The sequence below is a fragment of the Embiotoca jacksoni genome, unplaced genomic scaffold (genome assembly GCF_022577435.1).
Source record: "Embiotoca jacksoni isolate LCO1_2020_lvr unplaced genomic scaffold, fEmbJac1.0.p SCAF_5, whole genome shotgun sequence".
NCBI lineage: Eukaryota > Metazoa > Chordata > Actinopteri > Embiotocidae > Embiotoca > Embiotoca jacksoni.
This window is the reverse complement of record NW_027185403.1, coordinates 8,686,443-8,708,286: the sequence shown is the minus strand read 5'-3', so window position 1 is coordinate 8,708,286 and position 21,844 is coordinate 8,686,443. Positions and strand designations below refer to the sequence as shown.

At 41.8% G+C, this 21,844-nt stretch overlaps 2 protein-coding genes across 3 annotated transcripts in view; both read left to right on the top strand.

Moving 5' to 3' along the window:
* Positions 1-19,333, top strand: part of ahnak (AHNAK nucleoprotein) — a 33,208-nt gene extending 13,875 nt beyond the window's left edge. The window contains exon 6 of the mRNA XM_069171763.1: positions 55-19,333. Within this exon, the coding sequence (XP_069027864.1) occupies positions 55-18,330 (18,276 nt within the window). The 3' untranslated portion in view covers positions 18,331-19,333. The remainder of the gene's footprint in view (positions 1-54) is intronic.
* An 823-nt stretch (positions 19,334-20,156) lies between these two features.
* Positions 20,157-21,844, top strand: part of klhl4 (kelch-like family member 4) — a 31,955-nt gene continuing 30,267 nt past the window's right edge. The window contains exon 1 of one of the 2 annotated variants that reach the window (XM_069170786.1): positions 20,157-20,237. In XM_069170786.1, coding sequence (XP_069026887.1) covers positions 20,174-20,237 — 64 coding nt within the window. In that variant the 5' untranslated portion in view covers positions 20,157-20,173. The remainder of the gene's footprint in view (positions 20,238-21,844) is intronic. The other variant, XM_069170783.1, reaches the window with a different exon arrangement.

The following is a 21,844-nucleotide window of genomic DNA, read 5'->3' as shown; positions in this document are numbered from 1 at the left end:
AAAATATACTAACAATTTCACATTGTGTGTTTACCTGTGTTTTTCAATCAACAGAGTGGGGATGATGAGGATTACAAGAGGATATACACAAAAAAGATTAAACCAAGGCTGAAGTCTGAAGACCTTGCAGAGGGAGTAGATGTTCGCACTGAGCGGCATAGCAGCACGAGCAGCGACGGCAGTACAATCACGACCGTCACTCGCCGTATCACTACCTACACAGTGGATATGCCGAGTGGTATAAGTGAGCAACTTGAACTTTCAAGCCCAGACCTCAAAGGGCTAAGGCACGAATCTGGAGATGGCTCTCCACGCATCCGAATCTCACACGGAAGCCCTTCAGGTAAAGTGGGGGCAGAAGAGGGAGTTTTTGAGTCAGGCAATGTTACTTACACTGGCCCACAAGCTAGCTCCACAGAGACACGGTGGGGCAGTGGGGGGGTTCAAACCACACAAATTGTAAGAGATGAAAAAGAAAGAAGTAAAGATATCAGATTTAAAGGACTGAACTTTGGTGTAACAGGTGGTAAAGGCCAGGAAGGGATTGAAATATCCAGAGGGAGTGGAGAGCAAGATGATGGAAGCATTCAGGTTTCAGGAACAAGCATGACACTAAAAGACGGCACAAACACTGGTAGTAGGCATGTTACAATAGGAGGGTTGGGAGGTGCAGACATAGCCTCAACAGGTGAAAACGGAGGGTCAGTTGGTCTGTCTTTGCCTGGAAAAAGTATGCAGATTTCAACTACTACCATGGATAAAACACAGGTGGGGAGTTTTGAGAGCAGTTCAGGTGGGAGGACAAAAGTGAAGTTATCTGAAATTGCCATCAATGACCCACAGACAAAGGCTTCAGGCAGAATTGATATTCCACATGTCAAAGTTAGTGGAGGTTCCACAGATATTGATTCTGACTTGCGAGGTGGCAGGATAGGAGAATCGACAAGCATTTTAGGTCATGTTACAACAGGATATTCTTCAACGCCAGGCAAGATTTCAGTAACGGGTATGGATGTCAACCTTACAGGTTCAAAGTTGAAAGGTGATGTCAACCTGCCAAGCACAAAGGGAGGAATAAAAGTGTCTGGAATAGACACTAAAGTTCCAGGCTGTGAAACTGAGGGTAATGCAAGTGGCATAACAATGTCAACAATCAAGATGCCTGCATTTGGAACGAAAGGAATCATGAAAGAGGGAACTAGTTCTGAACTCAGTGGTGATGCAGATATGTCAGTTTATGTGACACATGAGGATGTGCACAAATCTAAACTGGGCATCAAAGGGACAGATATGCAGATCAAAGGTCAACCATATGCCAACATTGAAGGGCCAGTTGTCAGTGTAAGACGTCCAGAGGCTGAAATTTACATCAAAGAACCAGAAATCCACTCAAGCCTGCAAATGAAAGTACCAAAGAGTGATGGCAAATACAAAATGGAGGTTAAAGTTCCATCTTTATCTGGGCCCGATACAGATGTAAACCTGAAAGGTTCAAAGATAGAGGAAAATCTTAATGTAACAGTCTCAAAGACTGAGGGAGAAATAATAGCCCCCAAAGTAAACATTAAGCATCAAAATGTAAATATTGAGGGGATAAAAGGGGATTACAAACTGCCTCATGTAAAGATGCCATCATTTGGGGCCAAGGGACCTAACGTTGACGTAAAAGCTGATGCTGGAAATGAAGCGGAGGGTCTAGCTCTTGATCTAAAACTTACCACACCCGAAATTGACACCAGTGCATCTAGAGTTGACATTGACGCACCAGAAGTAGATTATGGGGGCTCTGATTTAAAGATCAAAGGACCAAAGTTCATGATGACATCCAAAACGGTCAATGTCAAAACACCTCAAGTTGATGTTGGAACATCCAGAGTTAAAGTAGAAATCCCAGATGTGATCAACCTTCCCAAAGGTCAAATTAATGCAAAGCCACCTGGATTTGATGTTAAAGCTCCAGGAGCTGATGTTGGAAGCACTGAAGGAGGAGCACCACAGATGCCAGATGTGGATTTCAAACTTGAGGGTCCAGATGTTGACAATGAACATCATAAAATTGGATTTAAAATGCCTAAAATTACAATGCCATCATTTGGAATAACAAGTCCAAAACTAGAAAGACCAGAGGCTGATGTTAGACCTCCAAAAGCTGACGTGCATGTGAAAGCTGCTGAAGTGAACATCAAAGGGCAAAATGTTGACATTGAGAATCCTAATGGGAACATCAAAGGATCAAAATTCAAAGTGCCAACATTAACAGGACCTAACATATCCATGCCAGATTTGGATTTAAGTGTCAAAGGCCCTACATTTAAAGGTGAGGGAGGTGTATCACCTACAAAGATGGGTGCAGACATAAAAACACCTGAAATTGACATCCAGCGTCCACAGGCTGATATTATCATTGAAGGACAAAAAGGTGGCTTCCAAAAGCCAAGTATCAAAATGCCTTCTATGAACCTTAAAGGTTCTAAAGGGAATGTTGATCTCAAACTAAAAGGTCCTACAGTCAAGGGAGATGTGGATCCTTCACTTCCAAAGATCAAAGGAGATGCACAAACTCCTGAGGTTAATGTTGAAGGTCCAGAGGTAGAAATTGAGGGCTATGAAAGTGGATTTAAGATGCCAAAATTTAAAATTCCATCATTTGGCTTCAAAGATCAAAAAGGGGATGTTCCAGATGTTGATGTAAACCTTCCCCGAGCAAACATTAGTGACATTGAAAGACCTGAAGTTGATATTGAAGGACCGAATGCAAAACTCCAAGGACCAAAATTCAACATGCCAACGATTTCCGGGCCAAAAATCTCGATGCCAAATGTGGATTTCAATTTGAAAGGTCCCAAAGTCAAAGGGGGTGTGGACGTGTCAGCTCCAAAGATTAAAGGAGACACATCAACACCTGAAGTAGACATTGAGTATCCAGAGGTTGACATTCAAGGATCTAAGGGTGGATTTGACATGCCTAAAATCAAAATGCCATCATTTGGCATCAAAGGTCCAAAAGTGGAGGGTCCAGATGTTGATGTAAATCTCCCCAAGGCCAGTATTGATGTCAAAACACCGGGCGTTGACATTAAAGCACCAGAAATTGATGTGGAAGGTCCCGATGCAAATCTCAAAGGACCCAAATTCAAGATGCCATCAATATCAGCGCCAAAGCTTCCAGATTGGGACATTAACCTGAAAGGGCCTAAAGTGAAAGGAGATTTTGATGTGTCTGTTCCAAAGATTGAGGGAGACCTAAAAGCCCCCAAAGTGGACATTGAAGGACCCGATGTTGACATTGAGGGCCACAAAGGAGGATTCAAAATGCCCAAGTTTAAAATCCCATCCTTTGGGTTGAAAGGTTCAAATGTCGAAGGCCCCGAAGTTGATGTCAGCCTTCCTAAAGCTGATATTGATGTTAAAGGACCAGAAGTTGATATAAGCGGACCAGATGTGGACATTGAGTGCCCGAGTGGAAAAATCAAAGGATCAAAATTCAACATGCCATCTATTTCAGGACCTAAAATCTCAATGCCAAATGTGGATTTCACTTTGAAAGGTCCCAAAGTCACAGGGAGTGTGGACGTGTCTGCTCCAAAGATTAAAGGAGACTTATCAACACCCGAGGTAGACATCAAGGGTCCAGAGGTTGATATTGAAGGACCTAAGGGTGGATTTGACATGCCTAAAGTCAAAATGCCAACATTTGGCATCAAAGGCCCAAAAGTGCAGGGTCCAGATGTTGATGTAAATCTTCCCAAGGCCAGTATTGATGTCAAAGCACCGGGCATTGACATTAAAGCACCAGAAATTGATGTGGAAGGTCCCGATGCAAATCTCAAAGGACCCAAATTCAAGATGCCATCAATATCAGCGCCAAAGCTTCCAGATTGGGACATTAACCTGAAAGGGCCTAAAGTGAAAGGAGATGTTGATGTGTCTGTTCCAAAGATTGAGGGAGACCTAAAAGCCCCCAAAGTGGACATTGAAGGACCCGATGTTGACATTGAGGGCCACAAAGGAGGATTCAAAATGCCCAAGTTTAAAATCCCATCCTTTGGGTTGAAAGGTCCAAATGTTGAAGGTCCTGAAGTTGACGTCAGCCTTCCTAAAGCTGATATTGATGTTAAAGGACCAGAAGTTGATATAAGCGGACCAGGTGTGGACATTGAGTGCCCAAGTGGAAAAATCAAAGGACCAAAATTCAACATGCCATCTATTTCAGGTCCTAAAGTCTCGATGCCAGATGTGGATTTCAAATTGAAAGGTCCCAAAGTCAAAGGGGGTGTGGACCTGTCCGCTCCAAAGATTAAAGGAGACTTATCAACACCTGAGGTAGACATCAAGGGTCCAGAGGTTGATATTCAAGGGCCTAAGGGTGGATTTGACATGCCTAAAATCAAAATGCCATCATTTGGCATCAAAGGTCCAAAAGTGGAGGGTCCGGATGTTGATGTAAATCTTCCCAAGGCCAGTATTGATGTCAAAGCACCAGAAATTGATGTGGAAGGTCCCGATGCAAATCTCAAAGGATCCAAATTCAAGATGCCATCAATATCAGCGCCAAAGCTTCCAGATTGGGATATGAACCTGAAAGGGCCTAAAGTGAAAGGAGATTTTGATGTGTCTGTTCCAAAGATTGAGGGAGACCTGAAAGCCCCCAAAGTGGACATTGAAGGACCCGATGTTGACATTGAGGGCCACAAAGGAGGATTCAAAATGCCCAAGTTTAAAATCCCATCCTTTGGGTTGAAAGGTCCAAATGTCGAGGGTCCCGAAGTTGACGTCAGCCTTCCTAAAGCTGATATTGATGTTAAAGGACCAGAAGTTGATATAAGCGGACCAGGTGTGGACATTGAGTGCCCAAGTGGAAAAATCAAAGGACCAAAATTCAACATGCCATCTATTTCAGGTCCTAAAGTCTCGATGCCAGATGTGGATTTCAAATTGAAAGGTCCCAAAGTCAAAGGGGGTGTGGACCTGTCCGCTCCAAAGATTAAAGGAGACTTATCAACACCTGAGGTAGACATCAAGGGTCCAGAGGTTGATATTCAAGGGCCTAAGGGTGGATTTGACATGCCTAAAATCAAAATGCCATCATTTGGCATCAAAGGTCCAAAAGTGGAGGGTCCGGATGTTGATGTAAATCTTCCCAAGGCCAGTATTGATGTCAAAGCACCAGAAATTGATGTGGAAGGTCCCGATGCAAATCTCAAAGGATCCAAATTCAAGATGCCATCAATATCAGCGCCAAAGCTTCCAGATTGGGATATGAACCTGAAAGGGCCTAAAGTGAAAGGAGATTTTGATGTGTCTGTTCCAAAGATTGAGGGAGACCTAAAAGCCCCCAAAGTGGACATTGAAGGACCCGATGTTGACATTGAGGGCCACAAAGGAGGATTCAAAATGCCCAAGTTTAAAATCCCATCCTTTGGGTTGAAAGGTCCAAATGTCGAGGGTCCCGAAGTTGATGTCAGCCTTCCTAAAGCTGATATTGATGTTAAAGGACCAGAAGTTGATTTAAGCGGACCAGATGTGGACATTGAGTGCCCGAGTGGAAAGATCAAAGGACCAAAATTCAACATGCCATCTATTTCAGGTCCTAAAATCTCGATGCCAGATGTGGATTTCAATTTGAAAGGTCCCAAAGTCAAAGGGGGTGTGGACCTGTCCGCTCCAAAGATTAAAGGAGACTTATCAACACCCGAGGTAGACATCAAGGGTCCAGAGGTTGATATTGAAGGACCTAAGGGTGGATTTGACATGCCTAAAATCAAAATGCCATCATTTGGCATTAAAGGTCCAAAAGTGGAGGGTCCGGATGTTGATGTAAATCTTCCCAAGGCCAGTATTGATGTCAAAGCACCAGAAATTGATGTGGAAGGTCCCGATGCAAATCTCAAAGGATCCAAATTCAAGATGCCATCAATATCAGCGCCAAAGCTTCCAGATTGGGATATGAACCTGAAAGGGCCTAAAGTGAAAGGAGATTTTGATGTGTCTGTTCCAAAGATTGAGGGAGACCTAAAAACCCCCAAAGTGGACATTGAAGGACCCGATGTTGACATTGAGGGCCACAAAGGAGGATTCAAAATGCCCAAGTTTAAAATCCCATCCTTTGGGTTGAAAGGTCCAAATGTCGAGGGTCCCGAAGTTGATGTCAGCCTTCCTAAAGCTGATATTGATGTTAAAGGACCAGAAGTTGATATAAGCGGACCAGATGTGGACATTGAGTGCCCGAGTGGAAAGATCAAAGGACCAAAATTCAACATGCCATCTATTTCAGGACCTAAAATCTCAATGCCAAATGTGGATTTCAATTTGAAAGGTCCCAAAGTCAAAGGGGGTGTGGACCTGTCCGCTCCAAAGATTAAAGGAGACTTATCAACACCTGAGGTAGACATCAAGGGTCCAGAGGTTGATATTCAAGGGCCTAAGGGTGGATTTGACATGCCTAAAATCAAAATGCCATCATTTGGCATCAAAGGTCCAAAAGTGGAGGGTCCGGATGTTGATGTAAATCTTCCCAAGGCCAGTATTGATGTCAAAGCACCAGAAATTGATGTGGAAGGTCCCGATGCAAATCTCAAAGGATCCAAATTCAAGATGCCATCAATATCAGCGCCAAAGCTTCCAGATTGGGATATGAACCTGAAAGGGCCTAAAGTGAAAGGAGATTTTGATGTGTCTGTTCCAAAGATTGAGGGAGACCTAAAAGCCCCCAAAGTGGACATTGAAGGACCCGATGTTGACATTGAGGGCCACAAAGGAGGATTCAAAATGCCCAAGTTTAAAATCCCATCCTTTGGGTTGAAAGGTCCAAATGTCGAAGGTCCCGAAGTTGATGTCAGCCTTCCTAAAGCTGATATTGATGTTAAAGGACCAGAAGTTGATATAAGCGGACCAGATGTGGACATTGAGTGCCCGAGTGGAAAGATCAAAGGACCAAAATTCAACATGCCATCTATTTCAGGTCCTAAAATCTCGATGCCAGATGTGGATTTCAATTTGAAAGGTCCCAAAGTCAAAGGGGGTGTGGACCTGTCCGCTCCAAAGATTAAAGGAGACTTATCAACACCTGAGGTAGACATCAAGGGTCCAGAGGTTGATATTGAAGGACCTAAGGGTGGATTTGACATGCCTAAAATCAAAATGCCATCATTTGGCATTAAAGGTCCAAAAGTGGAGGGTCCGGATGTTGATGTAAATCTTCCCAAGGCCAGTATTGATGTCAAAGCACCAGAAATTGATGTGGAAGGTCCCGATGCAAATCTCAAAGGATCCAAATTCAAGATGCCATCACTATCAGCGCCAAAGCTTCCAGATTGGGATATGAACCTGAAAGGGCCTAAAGTGAAAGGAGATTTTGATGTGTCTGTTCCAAAGATTGAGGGAGACCTAAAAGCCCCCAAAGTGGACATTGAAGGACCCGATGTTGACATTGAGGGCCACAAAGGAGGATTCAAAATGCCCAAGTTTAAAATCCCATCCTTTGGGTTGAAAGGTTCAAATGTCGAAGGCCCCGAAGTTGATGTCAGCCTTCCTAAAGCTGATATTGATGTTAAAGGACCAGAAGTTGATATAAGTGGACCAGATGTGGACATTGAGTGCCCGAGCGGAAAGATCAAAGGACCAAAATTCAACATGCCATCTATTTCAGGTCCTAAAATCTCGATGCCAGATGTGGATTTCAATTTGAAAGGTCCCAAAGTCAAAGGGGGTGTGGACCTGTCCGCTCCAAAGATTAAAGGAGACTTATCAACACCCGAGGTAGACATCAAGGGTCCAGAGGTTGATATTGAAGGACCTAAGGGTGGATTTGACATGCCTAAAATCAAAATGCCATCATTTGGCATTAAAGGTCCAAAAGTGGAGGGTCCGGATGTTGATGTAAATCTTCCCAAGGCCAGTATTGATGTCAAAGCACCAGAAATTGATGTGGAAGGTCCCGATGCAAATCTCAAAGGACCCAAATTCAAGATGCCATCAATATCGGCGCCAAAGCTTCCAGATTGGGACATTAACCTGAAAGGGCCTAAAGTGAAAGGAGATTTTGATGTGTCTGTTCCAAAGATTGAGGGAGACCTGAAAGCCCCCAAAGTGGACATTGAAGGACCCGATGTTGACATTGAGGGCCACAAAGGAGGATTCAAAATGCCCAAGTTTAAAATCCCATCCTTTGGGTTGAAAGGTCCAAATGTCGAAGGTCCCGAATTTGATGTCAGCCTTCCTAAAGCTGATATTGATGTTAAAGGACCAGAAGTTGATATAAGCGGACCAGATGTGGACATTGAGTGCCCGAGTGGAAAGATCAAAGGACCAAAATTCAACATGCCATCTATTTCAGGTCCTAAAATCTCTATGCCAGATGTGGATTTCAATTTGAAAGGTCCCAAAGTCAAAGGGAGTGTGGACCTGTCCGCTCCAAAGATTAAAGGAGACTTATCAACACCCGAGGTAGACATCAAGGGTCCAGAGGTTGATATTCAAGGGCCTAAGGGTGGATTTGACATGCCTAAAATCAAAATGCCATCATTTGGAATCAAAGGCCCAAAAGTGGAGGGTCCAGATGTAGACATTGACCTTCCTGAAGCTAACATCAATGTTGGAGTACCTGAAATTGATATTAAAGGTCCAGATGCAAAATTGAAAGGAACACAATTCAAGTTGCCATCAATGTCAGGGCCAAAGTTGCCAGACTGGGATATCAATCTGAAAGGGCCAAAGATTAAGGGAGATGTTTCAGTTCCAAAGATTGAGGGAAACATCAAAACTCCTGATGTTGAAATCAAAAGTCCTAACCTTGACTTTGAATCTCCAGAGGGAAACCTTTCTGGGCCAAAGGTGAAGTTACCAACAATATCCGGACCTAAAATCTCGATGCCAGATGTTGGCATCAATCTAAAGGGCCCAAAATTGAAGGATGACTTGAAAGGAGATGTTCAATTGCCAAAAGCCAAAATTGATGGACCAGATGTTACCATTGATGTCCCAGAAATTGGCTCAAAGAAAACCAAATTTAAAATGCCAAAGTTTGGATTTAAGGGTACAAAGATAAAGGCTCCAGAAACTGATGTGAAATTAGTACAAGGAGATATCAACATCAAAGGGAAGACTGGAAGCTCAGAGGGTCTTGATCTTGATGTTGGATTGTCAGGTCCAAAAACTAAAGGATCTAAGTTTAAGATTCCAAAATTTGGTTTCAAAGGCCCAAAGCTTGATATGCCAGAAGTTGACATTAATCTTCCAAAATCTGGCACTGACATGACGCTACCTGAAGTTAACATTGAAGGACCAGAAATTGACGCTGAGAGTCCTAGTGGTAAGGTCAAGGGACCAAAAATGAAGATGCCAACTCTCTCGGGATCGAAGATTTCACTGCCAGATGTAGATTTCAGTCTGAAAGGTCCAAAATTCAAAGGTGATGTTGATGTGTCAGGTCCAAAGATGGAGGGAAACATAGAGGCACCTAAAGTTGAACTCAGGGGCCCAGAAGTTGATATTGAAGGTCCAAAGGGTGGATTTGACATGCCTAAAATCAAAATGCCATCTTTTGGCATCAAAGGTCCAGAAGTTGACATTAAAGGGACAGAAATTGATGCTGAAGGTCCAGATGCAAAACTCAGAGGACCTAAATTTAAGCTTCCATCCATATCCGGACCAAACTTGCCAGACTGGGATGTGAGTCTCAAAGGACCCAAAATGAAGGGAGATGTTGATGTGTCAGTTCCAAAGATCGAAGGTGACATAAAATCTCCCAAAGTGGATATTGAAGGACCAGATGTTGACATTGAGGGACATAAAGGAGGATTTAAAATGCCAAAGTTCAAAATGCCATCTTTTGGGGTGAAAGGGCCAAATATGGAAGGGCCAGAAGTGGATGTCAACCTTCCCAAAGCTGACATTGATATTAAAGCCCCAGAATTGGACATCAAAGGACCAGACGTTGACATTGACAGTCCTAGTGGTAAGATCAGAGGCCCCAAATTCAACATGCCATCCATGTCTGGTCCAAAAATCTCCATGCCCGATATGGATTTCAATTTGAAAGGTCCCAAGCTCAAAGGGGGTGTTGATGTCTCTCCTCCAAAGATCGAGGGTGATATAAAAACACCTGACATTAACATCAGGGGTCCACAGATAGATATCGAAGGTCCGAAAGGTGGATTTGACATGCCTAAAATCAAAATGCCATCATTTGGCATGAAAGGCCCAAAAATGGAAGGTCCAGATGTTGACATTGATGTCAAGGTACCTGAAGTGGAAATGAAAGGACCAGGAATTGATGTTGAATGCCCTGATGCAAAACTCAAAGGACCTAAATTTAAGCTTCCATCCATATCAGGACCAAACTTACCAGACTGGGATGTGAGTCTCAAAGGACCCAAAATGAAGGGAGATGTTGATGTGTCAGTTCCAAAGATCGAAGGTGACATAAAATCTCCCAAAATGGATATTGAAGGACCAGATGTTGACATTGAGGGACATAAAGGAGGATTTAAAATGCCAAAGTTCAAAATGCCATCTTTTGGGATGAAAGGGCCACATATGGAAGGGCCAGAAGTGGATGTCAACCTTCCCAAAGCTGACATTGATATTAAAGCTCCTGAATTGGACATCCAAGGACCAGACATTGACATTGACAGTCCTAGTGGAAAGATCAGAGGCCCCAAATTCAACATGCCATCCATGTCTGGTCCAAAAATTTCTATGCCAGATGTGGATTTCAATTTGAAAGGTCCAAAAGTCAAAGGTGGTGTCGACTTGTCAGCTCCAAAGATAGAGGGAGAAATCAAAACGCCTGATGTTGACATTAAGGGTCCAAAAGGTGGATTTGACATGCCTAAAATGAAAATGCCATCATTTGGCATCAAAGGTTCAAAAATGGAAGGTCCAGATGTTGACATTGATGTGAAGGTACCTGAAGTGGAAATGAAAGGACCAGGAATTGATGTTGAATGCCCTGATGCAAAACTCAGAGGACCTAAATTTAAGCTTCCATCCATATCAGGACCAAACTTGCCAGACTGGGATGTGAGTCTCAAAGGACCCAAAATGAAGGGAGATGTTGATGTGTCAGTTCCAAAGATCGAAGGTGACATAAAATCTCCCAAAGTGGATATTGAAGGACCAGATGTTGACATTGAGGGACATAAAGGAGGATTTAAAATGCCAAAGTTCAAAATGCCATCTTTTGGGATGAAAGGGCCACATATAGAAGGGCCAGAAGTGGATGTCAACCTTCCCAAAGCTGACATTGATATTAAAGCTCCTGAATTGGACATCAAAGGACCAGATGTTGACATTGAAAGTCCAAGTGGAAAGATCAGAGGCCCCAAATTCAACATGCCATCCATTTCAGGTCCAAAACTCTCTATGCCAGATGTGGATTTCAATTTGAAAGGTCCAAAACTCAAAGGGGGTGTTGATGTCTCTCCTCCAAAGATCGAGGGTGATATAAAAACACCTGACATTAACATCAGGGGTCCACAGATAGATATCGAAGGTCCGAAAGGTGGATTTGACATGCCTAAAATCAAAATGCCATCATTTGGCATGAAAGGCCCAAAAATGGAAGGTCCAGATGTTGACATTGATGTCAAGGTATCTGAAGTGGAAATGAAAGGACCAGGAATTGATGTTGAATGCCCTGATGCAAAACTCAGAGGACCTAAATTTAAGCTTCCATCCATATCAGGACCAAACTTGCCAGACTGGGACGTGAGTCTCAAAGGACCCAAAATGAAGGGAGATGTTGATGTGTCAATTCCAAAGATTGAAGGTGACATAAAATCCCCCAAAGTGGACATTGAAGGACCAGATGTTGACATTGAGGGGCATAAAGGAGGATTTAAAATGCCAAAGTTCAAAATGCCATCTTTTGGGATGAAAGGGCCAAAAATAGAAGGGTCAGAAATGGATGTCAACCTTCCCAAAGCTGACATTGATATTAAAGCCCCTGAATTAGACATCAAAGGACCAGATGTTGACATTGACAGTCCTAGTGGAAAGATCAGAGGCCCCAAATTCAACATGCCATCCATGTCAGGTCCAAAAATCTCTATGCCAGATGTGGATTTCAATTTGAAAGGTCCAAAACTCAAAGGTGGTGTCGACTTGTCAGCTCCAAAGATAGAGGGAGAAATCAAAACGCCTGAGGTTGATATTAAGGGTCCAAAAGGTGGCTTTGACATGCCTAAAATGAAAATGCCATCATTTGGCATGAAAGGCCCAAAAATGGAAGGTCCAGATGTTGACATTGATGTGAAGGTACCTGAAGTGGAAATGAAAGGACCAGGAATTGATGTTGAATGCCCTGATGCAAAACTCAGAGGACCTAAATTTAAGCTTCCATCCATATCAGGACCAAACTTGCCAGACTGGGACGTGAGTCTCAAAGGACCCAAAATGAAGGGAGATGTTGATGTGTCAATTCCAAAGATCGAAGGTGACATAAAATCCCCCAAAGTGGACATTGAAGGACCAGATGTTGACATTGAGGGACATAAAGGAGGATTTAAAATGCCAAAGTTCAAAATGCCATCTTTTGGGATGAAAGGGCCAAAAATAGAAGGGCCAGAAGTGGATGTCAACTTTCCCAAAGCTGACATTGATATTAAAGCCCCTGAATTGGACATCGAAGGACCAGACGTTGACATTGAAAGTCCAAGTGGAAAGATCAGAGGCCCCAAATTCAACATGCCATCCATGTCAGGTCCAAAAATCTCTATGCCAGATGTGGATTTCAATTTGAAAGGTCCAAAAGTCAAAGGTGGTGTCGACTTGTCAGCTCCAAAGATAGAGGGAGAAATCAAAACACCTGAGGTTGACATTAAGGGTCCAAAAGGTGGCTTTGACATGCCTAAAATCAAAATGCCATCATTTGGCATGAAAGGCCCAAAAATGGAAGGTCCAGATGTTGACATTGATGTCAAGGTACCTGAAGTGGAAATGAAAGGACCAGGAATTGATGTTGAATGCCCTGATGCAAAACTCAGAGGACCTAAATTTAAGCTTCCATCCATATCAGGACCAAACTTGCCAGACTGGGATGTGAGTCTCAAAGGACCCAAAATGAAGGGAGATGTTGATGTGTCAGTTCCAAAGATCGAAGGTGACATAAAATCTCCCAAAGTGGATATTGAAGGACCAGATGTTGACATTGAGGGACATAAAGGAGGATTTAAAATGCCAAAGTTCAAAATGCCATCTTTTGGGATGAAAGGGCCACATATAGAAGGGCCAGAAGTGGATGTCAACCTTCCCAAAGCTAACATTGATATTAAAGCTCCTGAATTGGACATCGAAGGACCAGACGTTGACATTGACAGTCCTAGTGGAAAGATCAGAGGCCCCAAATTCAACATGCCATCCATTTCGGGTCCAAAAATCTCTATGCCAAATGTGGATTTCAATTTGAAAGGTCCAAAAGTCAAAGGTGGTGTCGACTTGTCAGCTCCAAAGATAGAGGGAGAAATCAAAACGCCTGAGGTTGACATTAAGGGTCCAAAAGGTGGATTTGACATGCCTAAAATGAAAATGCCATCATTTGGCATGAAAGGCCCAAAAATGGAAGGTCCAGATTTTGACATTGATGTCAAGGTACCTGAAGTGGAAATGAAAGGACCAGGAATTGATGTTGAATGTCCTGATGCAAAACTCAGAGGACCTAAATTTAAGCTTCCATCCATATCAGGACCAAACTTGCCAGACTGGGATGTGAGTCTCAAAGGACCCAAAATGAAGGGAGATGTTGATGTGTCAGTTCCAAAGATCGAAGGTGACATAAAATCTCCCAAAGTGGATATCGAAGGACCAGATGTTGACATTGAGGGACATAAAGGAGGATTTAAAATGCCAAAGTTCAAAATGCCATCTTTTGGGATGAAAGGGCCACATATAGAAGGGCCAGAAATGGATGTCAACCTTCCCAAAGCTGACATTGATATTAAAGCTCCTGAATTGGACATCCAAGGACCAGACGTTGACATTGAAAGTCCTAGTGGAAAGATCAGAGGCCCCAAATTCAACATGCCATCAATGTCAGGTCCAAAAATCTCTATGCCAAATGTGGATTTCAATTTGAAAGGTCCAAAAGTCAAAGGTGGTGTCGACTTGTCAGCTCCAAAGATAGAGGGAGAAATCAAAACGCCTGAGGTTGACATTAAGGGTCCAAAAGGTGGATTTGACATGCCTAAAATGAAAATGCCATCATTTGGCATGAAAGGCCCAAAAATGGAAGGTCCAGATTTTGACATTGATGTCAAGGTACCTGAAGTGGAAATGAAAGGACCAGGAATTGATGTTGAATGTCCTGATGCAAAACTCAGAGGACCTAAATTTAAGCTTCCATCCATATCAGGACCAAACTTGCCAGACTGGGATGTGAGTCTCAAAGGACCCAAAATGAAGGGAGATGTTGATGTGTCAGTTCCAAAGATCGAAGGTGACATAAAATCTCCCAAAGTGGATATTGAAGGACCAGATGTTGACATTGAGGGACATAAAGGAGGATTTAAAATGCCAAAGTTCAAAATGCCATCTTTTGGGATGAAAGGGCCAAATATAGAAGGGCCAGAAGTGGATGTCAACCTTCCCAGAGCTGACATTGACATTAAAGGCCCTGAATTGGACATCCAAGGACCAGACATTGACATTGACAGTCCTAGTGGAAAGATCAGAGGCCCCAAATTCAACATGCCATCCATCTCGGGTCCAAAAATCTCTATGCCAGATGTGGATTTCAATTTGAAAGGTCCAAAACTCAAAGGTGGTGTCGACATGTCAGCTCCAAAGATAGAGGGAGAAATCAAAACGCCTGAGGTTGACATTAAGGGTCCAAAAGGTGGATTTGACATGCCTAAAATGAAAATGCCATCATTTGGCATGAAAGGCCCAAAAATGGAAGGTCCAGATGTTGACATTGATGTGAAGGTACCTGAAGTGGAAATGAAAGGACCAGGAATTGATGTTGAATGCCCTGATGCAAAACTCAGAGGACCTAAATTTAAGCTTCCATCCATATCAGGACCAAACTTGCCAGACTGGGATGTGAGTCTCAAAGGACCCAAAATGAAGGGAGATGTTGATGTGTCAGTTCCAAAGATCGAAGGTGACATAAAATCTCCCAAAGTGGATATTGAAGGACCAGATGTTGACATTGAGGGACATAAAGGAGGATTTAAAATGCCAAAGTTCAAAATGCCATCTTTTGGGATGAAAGGGCCACATATAGAAGGGCCAGAAGTGGATGTCAACCTTCCCAAAGCTGACATTGATATTAAAGCTCCTGAATTGGACATCCAAGGACCAGACATTGACATTGACAGTCCTAGTGGAAAGATCAGAGGCCCCAAATTCAACATGCCATCCATTTCGGGTCCAAAAATCTCTATGCCAAATGTGGATTTCAATTTGAAAGGTCCAAAAGTCAAAGGTGGTGTCGACTTGTCAGCTCCAAAGATAGAGGGAGAAATCAAAACGCCTGAGGTTGACATTAAGGGTCCAAAAGGTGGATTTGACATGCCTAAAATGAAAATGCCATCATTTGGCATGAAAGGCCCAAAAATGGAAGGTCCAGATTTTGACATTGATGTCAAGGTACCTGAAGTGGAAATGAAAGGACCAGGAATTGATGTTGAATGCCCTGATGCAAAACTCAGAGGACCTAAATTTAAGCTTCCATCCATATCAGGACCAAACTTGCCAGACTGGGATGTGAGTCTCAAAGGACCCAAAATGAAGGGAGATGTTGATGTGTCAGTTCCAAAGATCGAAGGTGACATAAAATCTCCCAAAGTGGATATTGAAGGACCAGATGTTGACATTGAGGGACATAAAGGAGGATTTAAAATGCCAAAGTTCAAAATGCCATCTTTTGGGATGAAAGGGCCACATATAGAAGGGCCAGAAGTGGATGTCAACCTTCCCAAAGCTGACATTGATATTAAAGCTCCTGAATTGGACATCGAAGGACCAGACATTGACATTGACAGTCCTAGTGGAAAGATCAGAGGCCCCAAATTCAACATGCCATCCATGTCTGGTCCAAAAATCTCTATGCCAGATGTGGATTTCAATTTGAAAGGTCCGAAACTCAAAGGTGGTGTCGACTTGTCAGTTCCAAACATAGAGGGAGAAATCAAAACGCCTGAGGTTGACATTAAGGGTCCAAAAGGTGGCTTTGACATGCCTAAAATGAAAATGCCATCATTTGGCATCAAAGGTCCTAAAGTGGAGGGTCCAGATGTTGGTGTAAATCTTCCCAAGGCAAATATTGATATAAAAGCACCAGACGTTGACATTAAAGGGCCAGAAGTTGATTTTGAAGGTCCTGATGCAAAACTTAAAGGACCCAAAATTAAATTTCCCTCATTACCAGGACCCAAACTACCAGACTGGGATATCAATCTGAAAGGTCCCAAAATACAAGGAGATTTTGATGTGTCTGCTCCAAAGATTGAGGGGGACATAGAAGCACCCAAAGTGGACATTGAATTACCTGATGTTGACATTGAGGGCCACAAAGGAGGATTCAAAATGCCCAAGTTTAACATGCCATCGTTTGGGTTGAAAGGTCCTAATGTTGAGGGCCCAGAAGTTGATGTTGCTCTTTCAAAAGCTGATGTTAACATTAACGCACCTGATCTGCACATCAAAGGAACAGATGTTGACATTGAGAGCCCCAGTGGTAAAATCAAAGGACCAAGATTCCAGATGCCAAGTATATCTGGACCTAAAATGTCAATGCCAGATTTGGATTTCAATATGAAAGGTCCCAAAATCAAAGGTGATGTGGATATGTCAGCTCCAAAGATAGAGGCTGGCCTAAAAACACCTGAGGTTGATATTGAAGGGCCGAAGGGTGGATTTGAAATGCCTAAAATCAAAATGCCATCATTGAACATTAAAGGTTCAAAAGTGCAGGGCCCTGGCAGTGACATTGATCTTAAAACATCTGATCTTGATATTAACCTAAAAGGGCCTAAAGTCAAAGGGGAAATGGATGCGTCTGTGTCTAAATTGGAAGGTCCCAGCATTACTTTTGATTCGGAAAAGACTGGTGTTACCTTTCCCAAGTTCAAAGGTCCCAAGTTTGCAATGAAATCTCCAGAGGCAGAGGGGAAAGTCAGCCTTCCAGATACTGAGACAAGTCTTGATGCCCCTGATGTTGATATCAATGTAAAGGGGAAAAAGGGAAAGTTTAAACTCCCTAAAGTGAAAGGAAAGGCAAAGAAACCTGATTTGGACAAAGAAATGCCATCAGTAGACGTGGATTTAGACACACCTAACATTCATGCCAAAGGAACAAAAGTAAAGAAGCCTCTTTTTGGTAAGCTTCATTTTCCTAATGTGGAATTCGATATCAAATCCCCAAAAATGAAAGGTGATGGATCTTTATCTGAGGGATTTAAATCATCTGACATTCATTTGCCATCTGCGAGCTTGAATACTGCCGTTGGTGGTTCAGGCGCTGACAGTGCAAATGTTAGTTTGGAAGGGCTAGATTTTAAAGCAAAGACTTCCAAAATTAGTTCAAGTGTTTCAGGGGGAAGTGAAATTGGTGGACTTCAATACCCACAGGGTTCAGTAACATTTCCCAAAGTCAAGGTTCCTAAATTTGGTATTGTTCTGCCTCAAGTGGAGGGCCAGGAAGATGGAGGAAAAGTTGACTCAAAACTTGCAGCTCGTGGAGGCATCAACATCCAGCCTCCATCTGTTAATATTGAAGTACCCAGTCCAGAACTGGGACATACTGAAGGCAAAGTAAAGGTAAAAATGCCCAAATTTTTTGGAAAGTCAAAAGCAAAGGACAGAAGTGCAGGTGACCTTCATGGGTCAGAGGTTGAATTGAGTTCCAGTGGAAAAATAGGAAAGACCTCTAAAGAACTAAGCGCACATTCTGGGGAACTGATGGGTGGAACATTTGAATTGGAGGGTGATTCTGGACTCGGTGTGTCAACTAAAAGCAAGTCAGCCTCCCTAGATCTACTTAAGAAATCAAGACATCGGTCTTCTTCTCTGAGTGATGAGGGAGAGCTTGCCGTTAGTTCCCCCTCAGTAGAAGCTGAGGGTGGTGACATTTCATTAGACTTGGGAGGAAGCAAGGTCAAAGGAAAGAAAGGCAAGTTAAAGTTTGGAACGTTTGGAGGTTTTGGTTCAAAGTCAAAGGGCTCATATGAAGTGACACTTGGAGACGACGGTGAGACAGGGGTGGAGGGGAGTGCAGGTGTTTTACATTCTAAAAAATCAAGATTGTCTTCATCCTCAAGCAATGACAGTGGGTCAAGAGGTGGCTTCAGGTTTCCTAAACTTGAGCTAACTGTTTCACCGAAAAAGTGATTATGAGGCAAATTAAACTCTCTCATGTACACCCAAATACATTCTTCTAATATAGAAAATCTTTCAAACTTTGGTTCTTTAAAACTTTAAGGGGACATCAACAGTCATCTCAGTGTTTTTAACTATTGATAATTCATTTTTCAGTTCTTAGATGGGAGCACATGAGATTGTTTAAAATCCCTTCAAACTGTAAATAAGATTAGTTTGTATTGTAATAATAAATATTGTTTTTGTACATAGTTCAGATTTATTGAACATACGCCATCTCACGAAAGTTTCATCACTAGTTTATTACAGCAGTTGTCATTGTGTCCTATTTCATTCTATTAAATGAATGTTGTTAATGAGCGGGTGTGGTATATTTGTATCCAGGGGTTTATTGCACAGATGATACTTAGAATAGTTATTTTCGAAGGAAAATGTTGTTTTTACACCCATACACACATAAACTTTTTAGTTTTGTGTTTTTTTTATGTATGAAATGGTTTTATTTCCCAGCTTTGATAATATACATAATCAGTACAGAAGCATATTTACGCAACATAGAGCTGACCCTTTTATAACACATTCTAAAGAGTGATTATGTTGTATATACCAAAATTGCAAAGACAATCACTGTTGGCAATTTTCTGAAGTGCTGTCAGTACTTTTCTGATAATTTTATTGAAAATCTATTTGCTTAAATTCAGTGCCTTTTATTACAACTATGAATTTGCTTTGTTTATTTTAAACAGGTTCTCCATCCTAATCCTTTATTTTCACAGTCTAATGATCCTATGTATTTTTTTTTGTCATTGTGTCACTCTTTCTATACACACATTATGCATACATATGAAAATGTCACAAATAAACAGTCACTCTTTTATGTCATTTGTTTGCAAACAAATTCTGTGTTGATAGAGTTGCATTGTATTGATCAGATATGATGGAGAGCATGATTCATTGAGTCTATTTTGTGTGCATTCTGCCAAAGAAACTAAATAAAGATTTATAGAATTTATAATGTCTCTTGAATCACTAGTTCCACTGCCTTAAACATGTGATATATGATTGCATTACTTGTTTTTAATTGTGATATACTTGTATTATCATTTATATATACTCTACTGTATGCCATGCTGTATGACTGCACAATATATAGGTATATCTATCTATATAACTACATATTCTTCTATAATTAGAGATATTGATAGAGATAGATCTATAGATATGTGTGTGTATATATAGATATATATATATATGTGTGTATATATAGATCTAGGTCTATATATAGATCTATATAGATAGATCTATATCTAGATAGGTCTATATAGATCGATATATTGATATGTATCTATATATATATCTATACATCTCTACATATATACTGCAGTCATACAGCATGGCATACAGTAGAGTTACAACAATCAAAGACAAATGGAAATAACCTTTACATAGAAAATAACTACAATGAGTTGAAATCCGGTCAACAGAGTTGTAAGATGTTGCAGAGCTCCATTTAAAGGAACATCCATTTATAGGTTTAACTGCAACAGAAGAAATGATGAAAAACACATGCAACAGCCAGTCGTTTTTCAGGTGGTGATTGCCATGAAAGTGCACACCGTGTGTGATTTAGTGTCAACAAGTGGTGGATTTGCAGACTGCAATAATTGAGCACTCCCCTCCCACGCGAGGAGGAAAATCTGCGGTGGGCGCGACAACCCAAAGGCCTCTCTCTCTCTCTCTCTCTCTCTCTCTCTCTCTCTCTCTCTCTCTCTCTCTCTCTCTCTCGAGCCAGCGTTTGGTTTATCCCTCGTGGGCTACCGTAGCAGAAACATGGCGGCGCAACCAGGGGTGCAACATGGCTCAGAGCAGTGTGGAAGAGGACTTGCTCCCCCATGCAAATATGAAGGGCTCCTTCAAAGGTAATGCAAACACAACGATTCTTAGTTTCACGTTCATTATATGCTAAAGAAAACGTCATTTATGAGAGACACATTCCATGTCTGCCCATGCACGTCCCAACATCCTGCACTACAAACCGTATTCCCTGATTTTGAGACAGGTTGAGGAGATGCTGGTCTGACGTGAGCTATCAGTGTAGCAACAGCTCACAATGAAGCTTTTTTTTTTTTTTTTTTTTTTTTTTTTTTTTTTTTGGGGGGGGGGGGGGAGTTAAAGACTGCATCAGTGGTAAAGTTACTGCCTGGAAAAGGTTTACAAACTAAAACGCTCATACCTTGATACAACCTGGAGAACTGCAACAGCAAAAATAACTTGGCACAGTGCTTTCGCTGACGCCGGAGAAGAACTTGTTTTGTTTGAACTTGGTGTAGATGATGAAAGGACACCACTAAATGCTCAGCAAATACTCAGCAATGCACTCCCAGGAAAAAAAAAAAAAAAATCAAATCTACTTGTTGGCTTTGCCTGTCACAGTTGTAGAGTATTGGCTGTAGAAAAGCACTACATGAATGTGACGTCAGATGTTTTTTTTTTTTTATTTTTTTATTTTTTTATTTTTTTTACATTTATTCCAATGAAAATCAAGTTTTTCGTAATAGTAACATGTTCGTGTGGTGTTATTTTAATGCTGGAAGACTTAATCAGGGGCAAAACAAGCAGTCAACACCACGGCCGAGCATTTCTGTTGTGCAACTGCAGTCTGAAAATCACATACTCAGACAGCCAGTTTCATACATCACATACCAAAGGAACCAAGTGTGTCAACCTACAGGGTGAGGCTTTCCAGAGCATTAATGCCTCTTTCCCCCACACTTTCTTTTATATTTATTGGAAAGTATTTCTTCCTAACGGGCACATCTGGAAGTTTTTCCCCGATAAGGTAGCAAATTTGATCAGGAACAAGGTCGTCTTAAATTACCAACACACTATCAGCTGTTTGATATTGTAATTAAGCTGAAGGCTCATGTCATGTATTATCATTACATTTCTAATAATTTAGACAGTGATACAGTCAGTAAAAAAAAAAGTTACCATCCTGACTATCTTCTCCAATATTCCTACTTGGCATTGTGTAGCGTATACAGTATCCAGCAAAATGGAAAACAAGCAGAGGTTTGTGTGTTTGAGCAGAGACGAAGCTGAGCAGGAAAGCTGGAGGTGGAGGCAAGTGGCAAGTGGGGGGGGGGGAGATAAATGAGGGGACTGTTTGCTCATAGAGTTACATCAAAGGCAATTTAAGGCATTTTGTATCTTGGAAAAAACTTCTAAATAAGAAACTTAGATGAACGGACACACGATTCGAGAGGCTTCATCAACGCCAGGAGAGGGACTTTAAATGAGTTTTAAAGCACGGGTTTGGCTGTTGTGTACCATTTTGTACGTCATATCAGATCTTAATCTTCTTTTTAGTTTCTACAGTTATAAAATTGCAACAAACTCGGTACCAAACCATTTATCTTCTATCTCATGAACTCATGGTGACTTTACAAATTGTCAACAAGGCCAGATCACACCAGATAGTCAAATAAATAATGTTGTTAAAACTCCCCTTCACGCTTTCTAATTG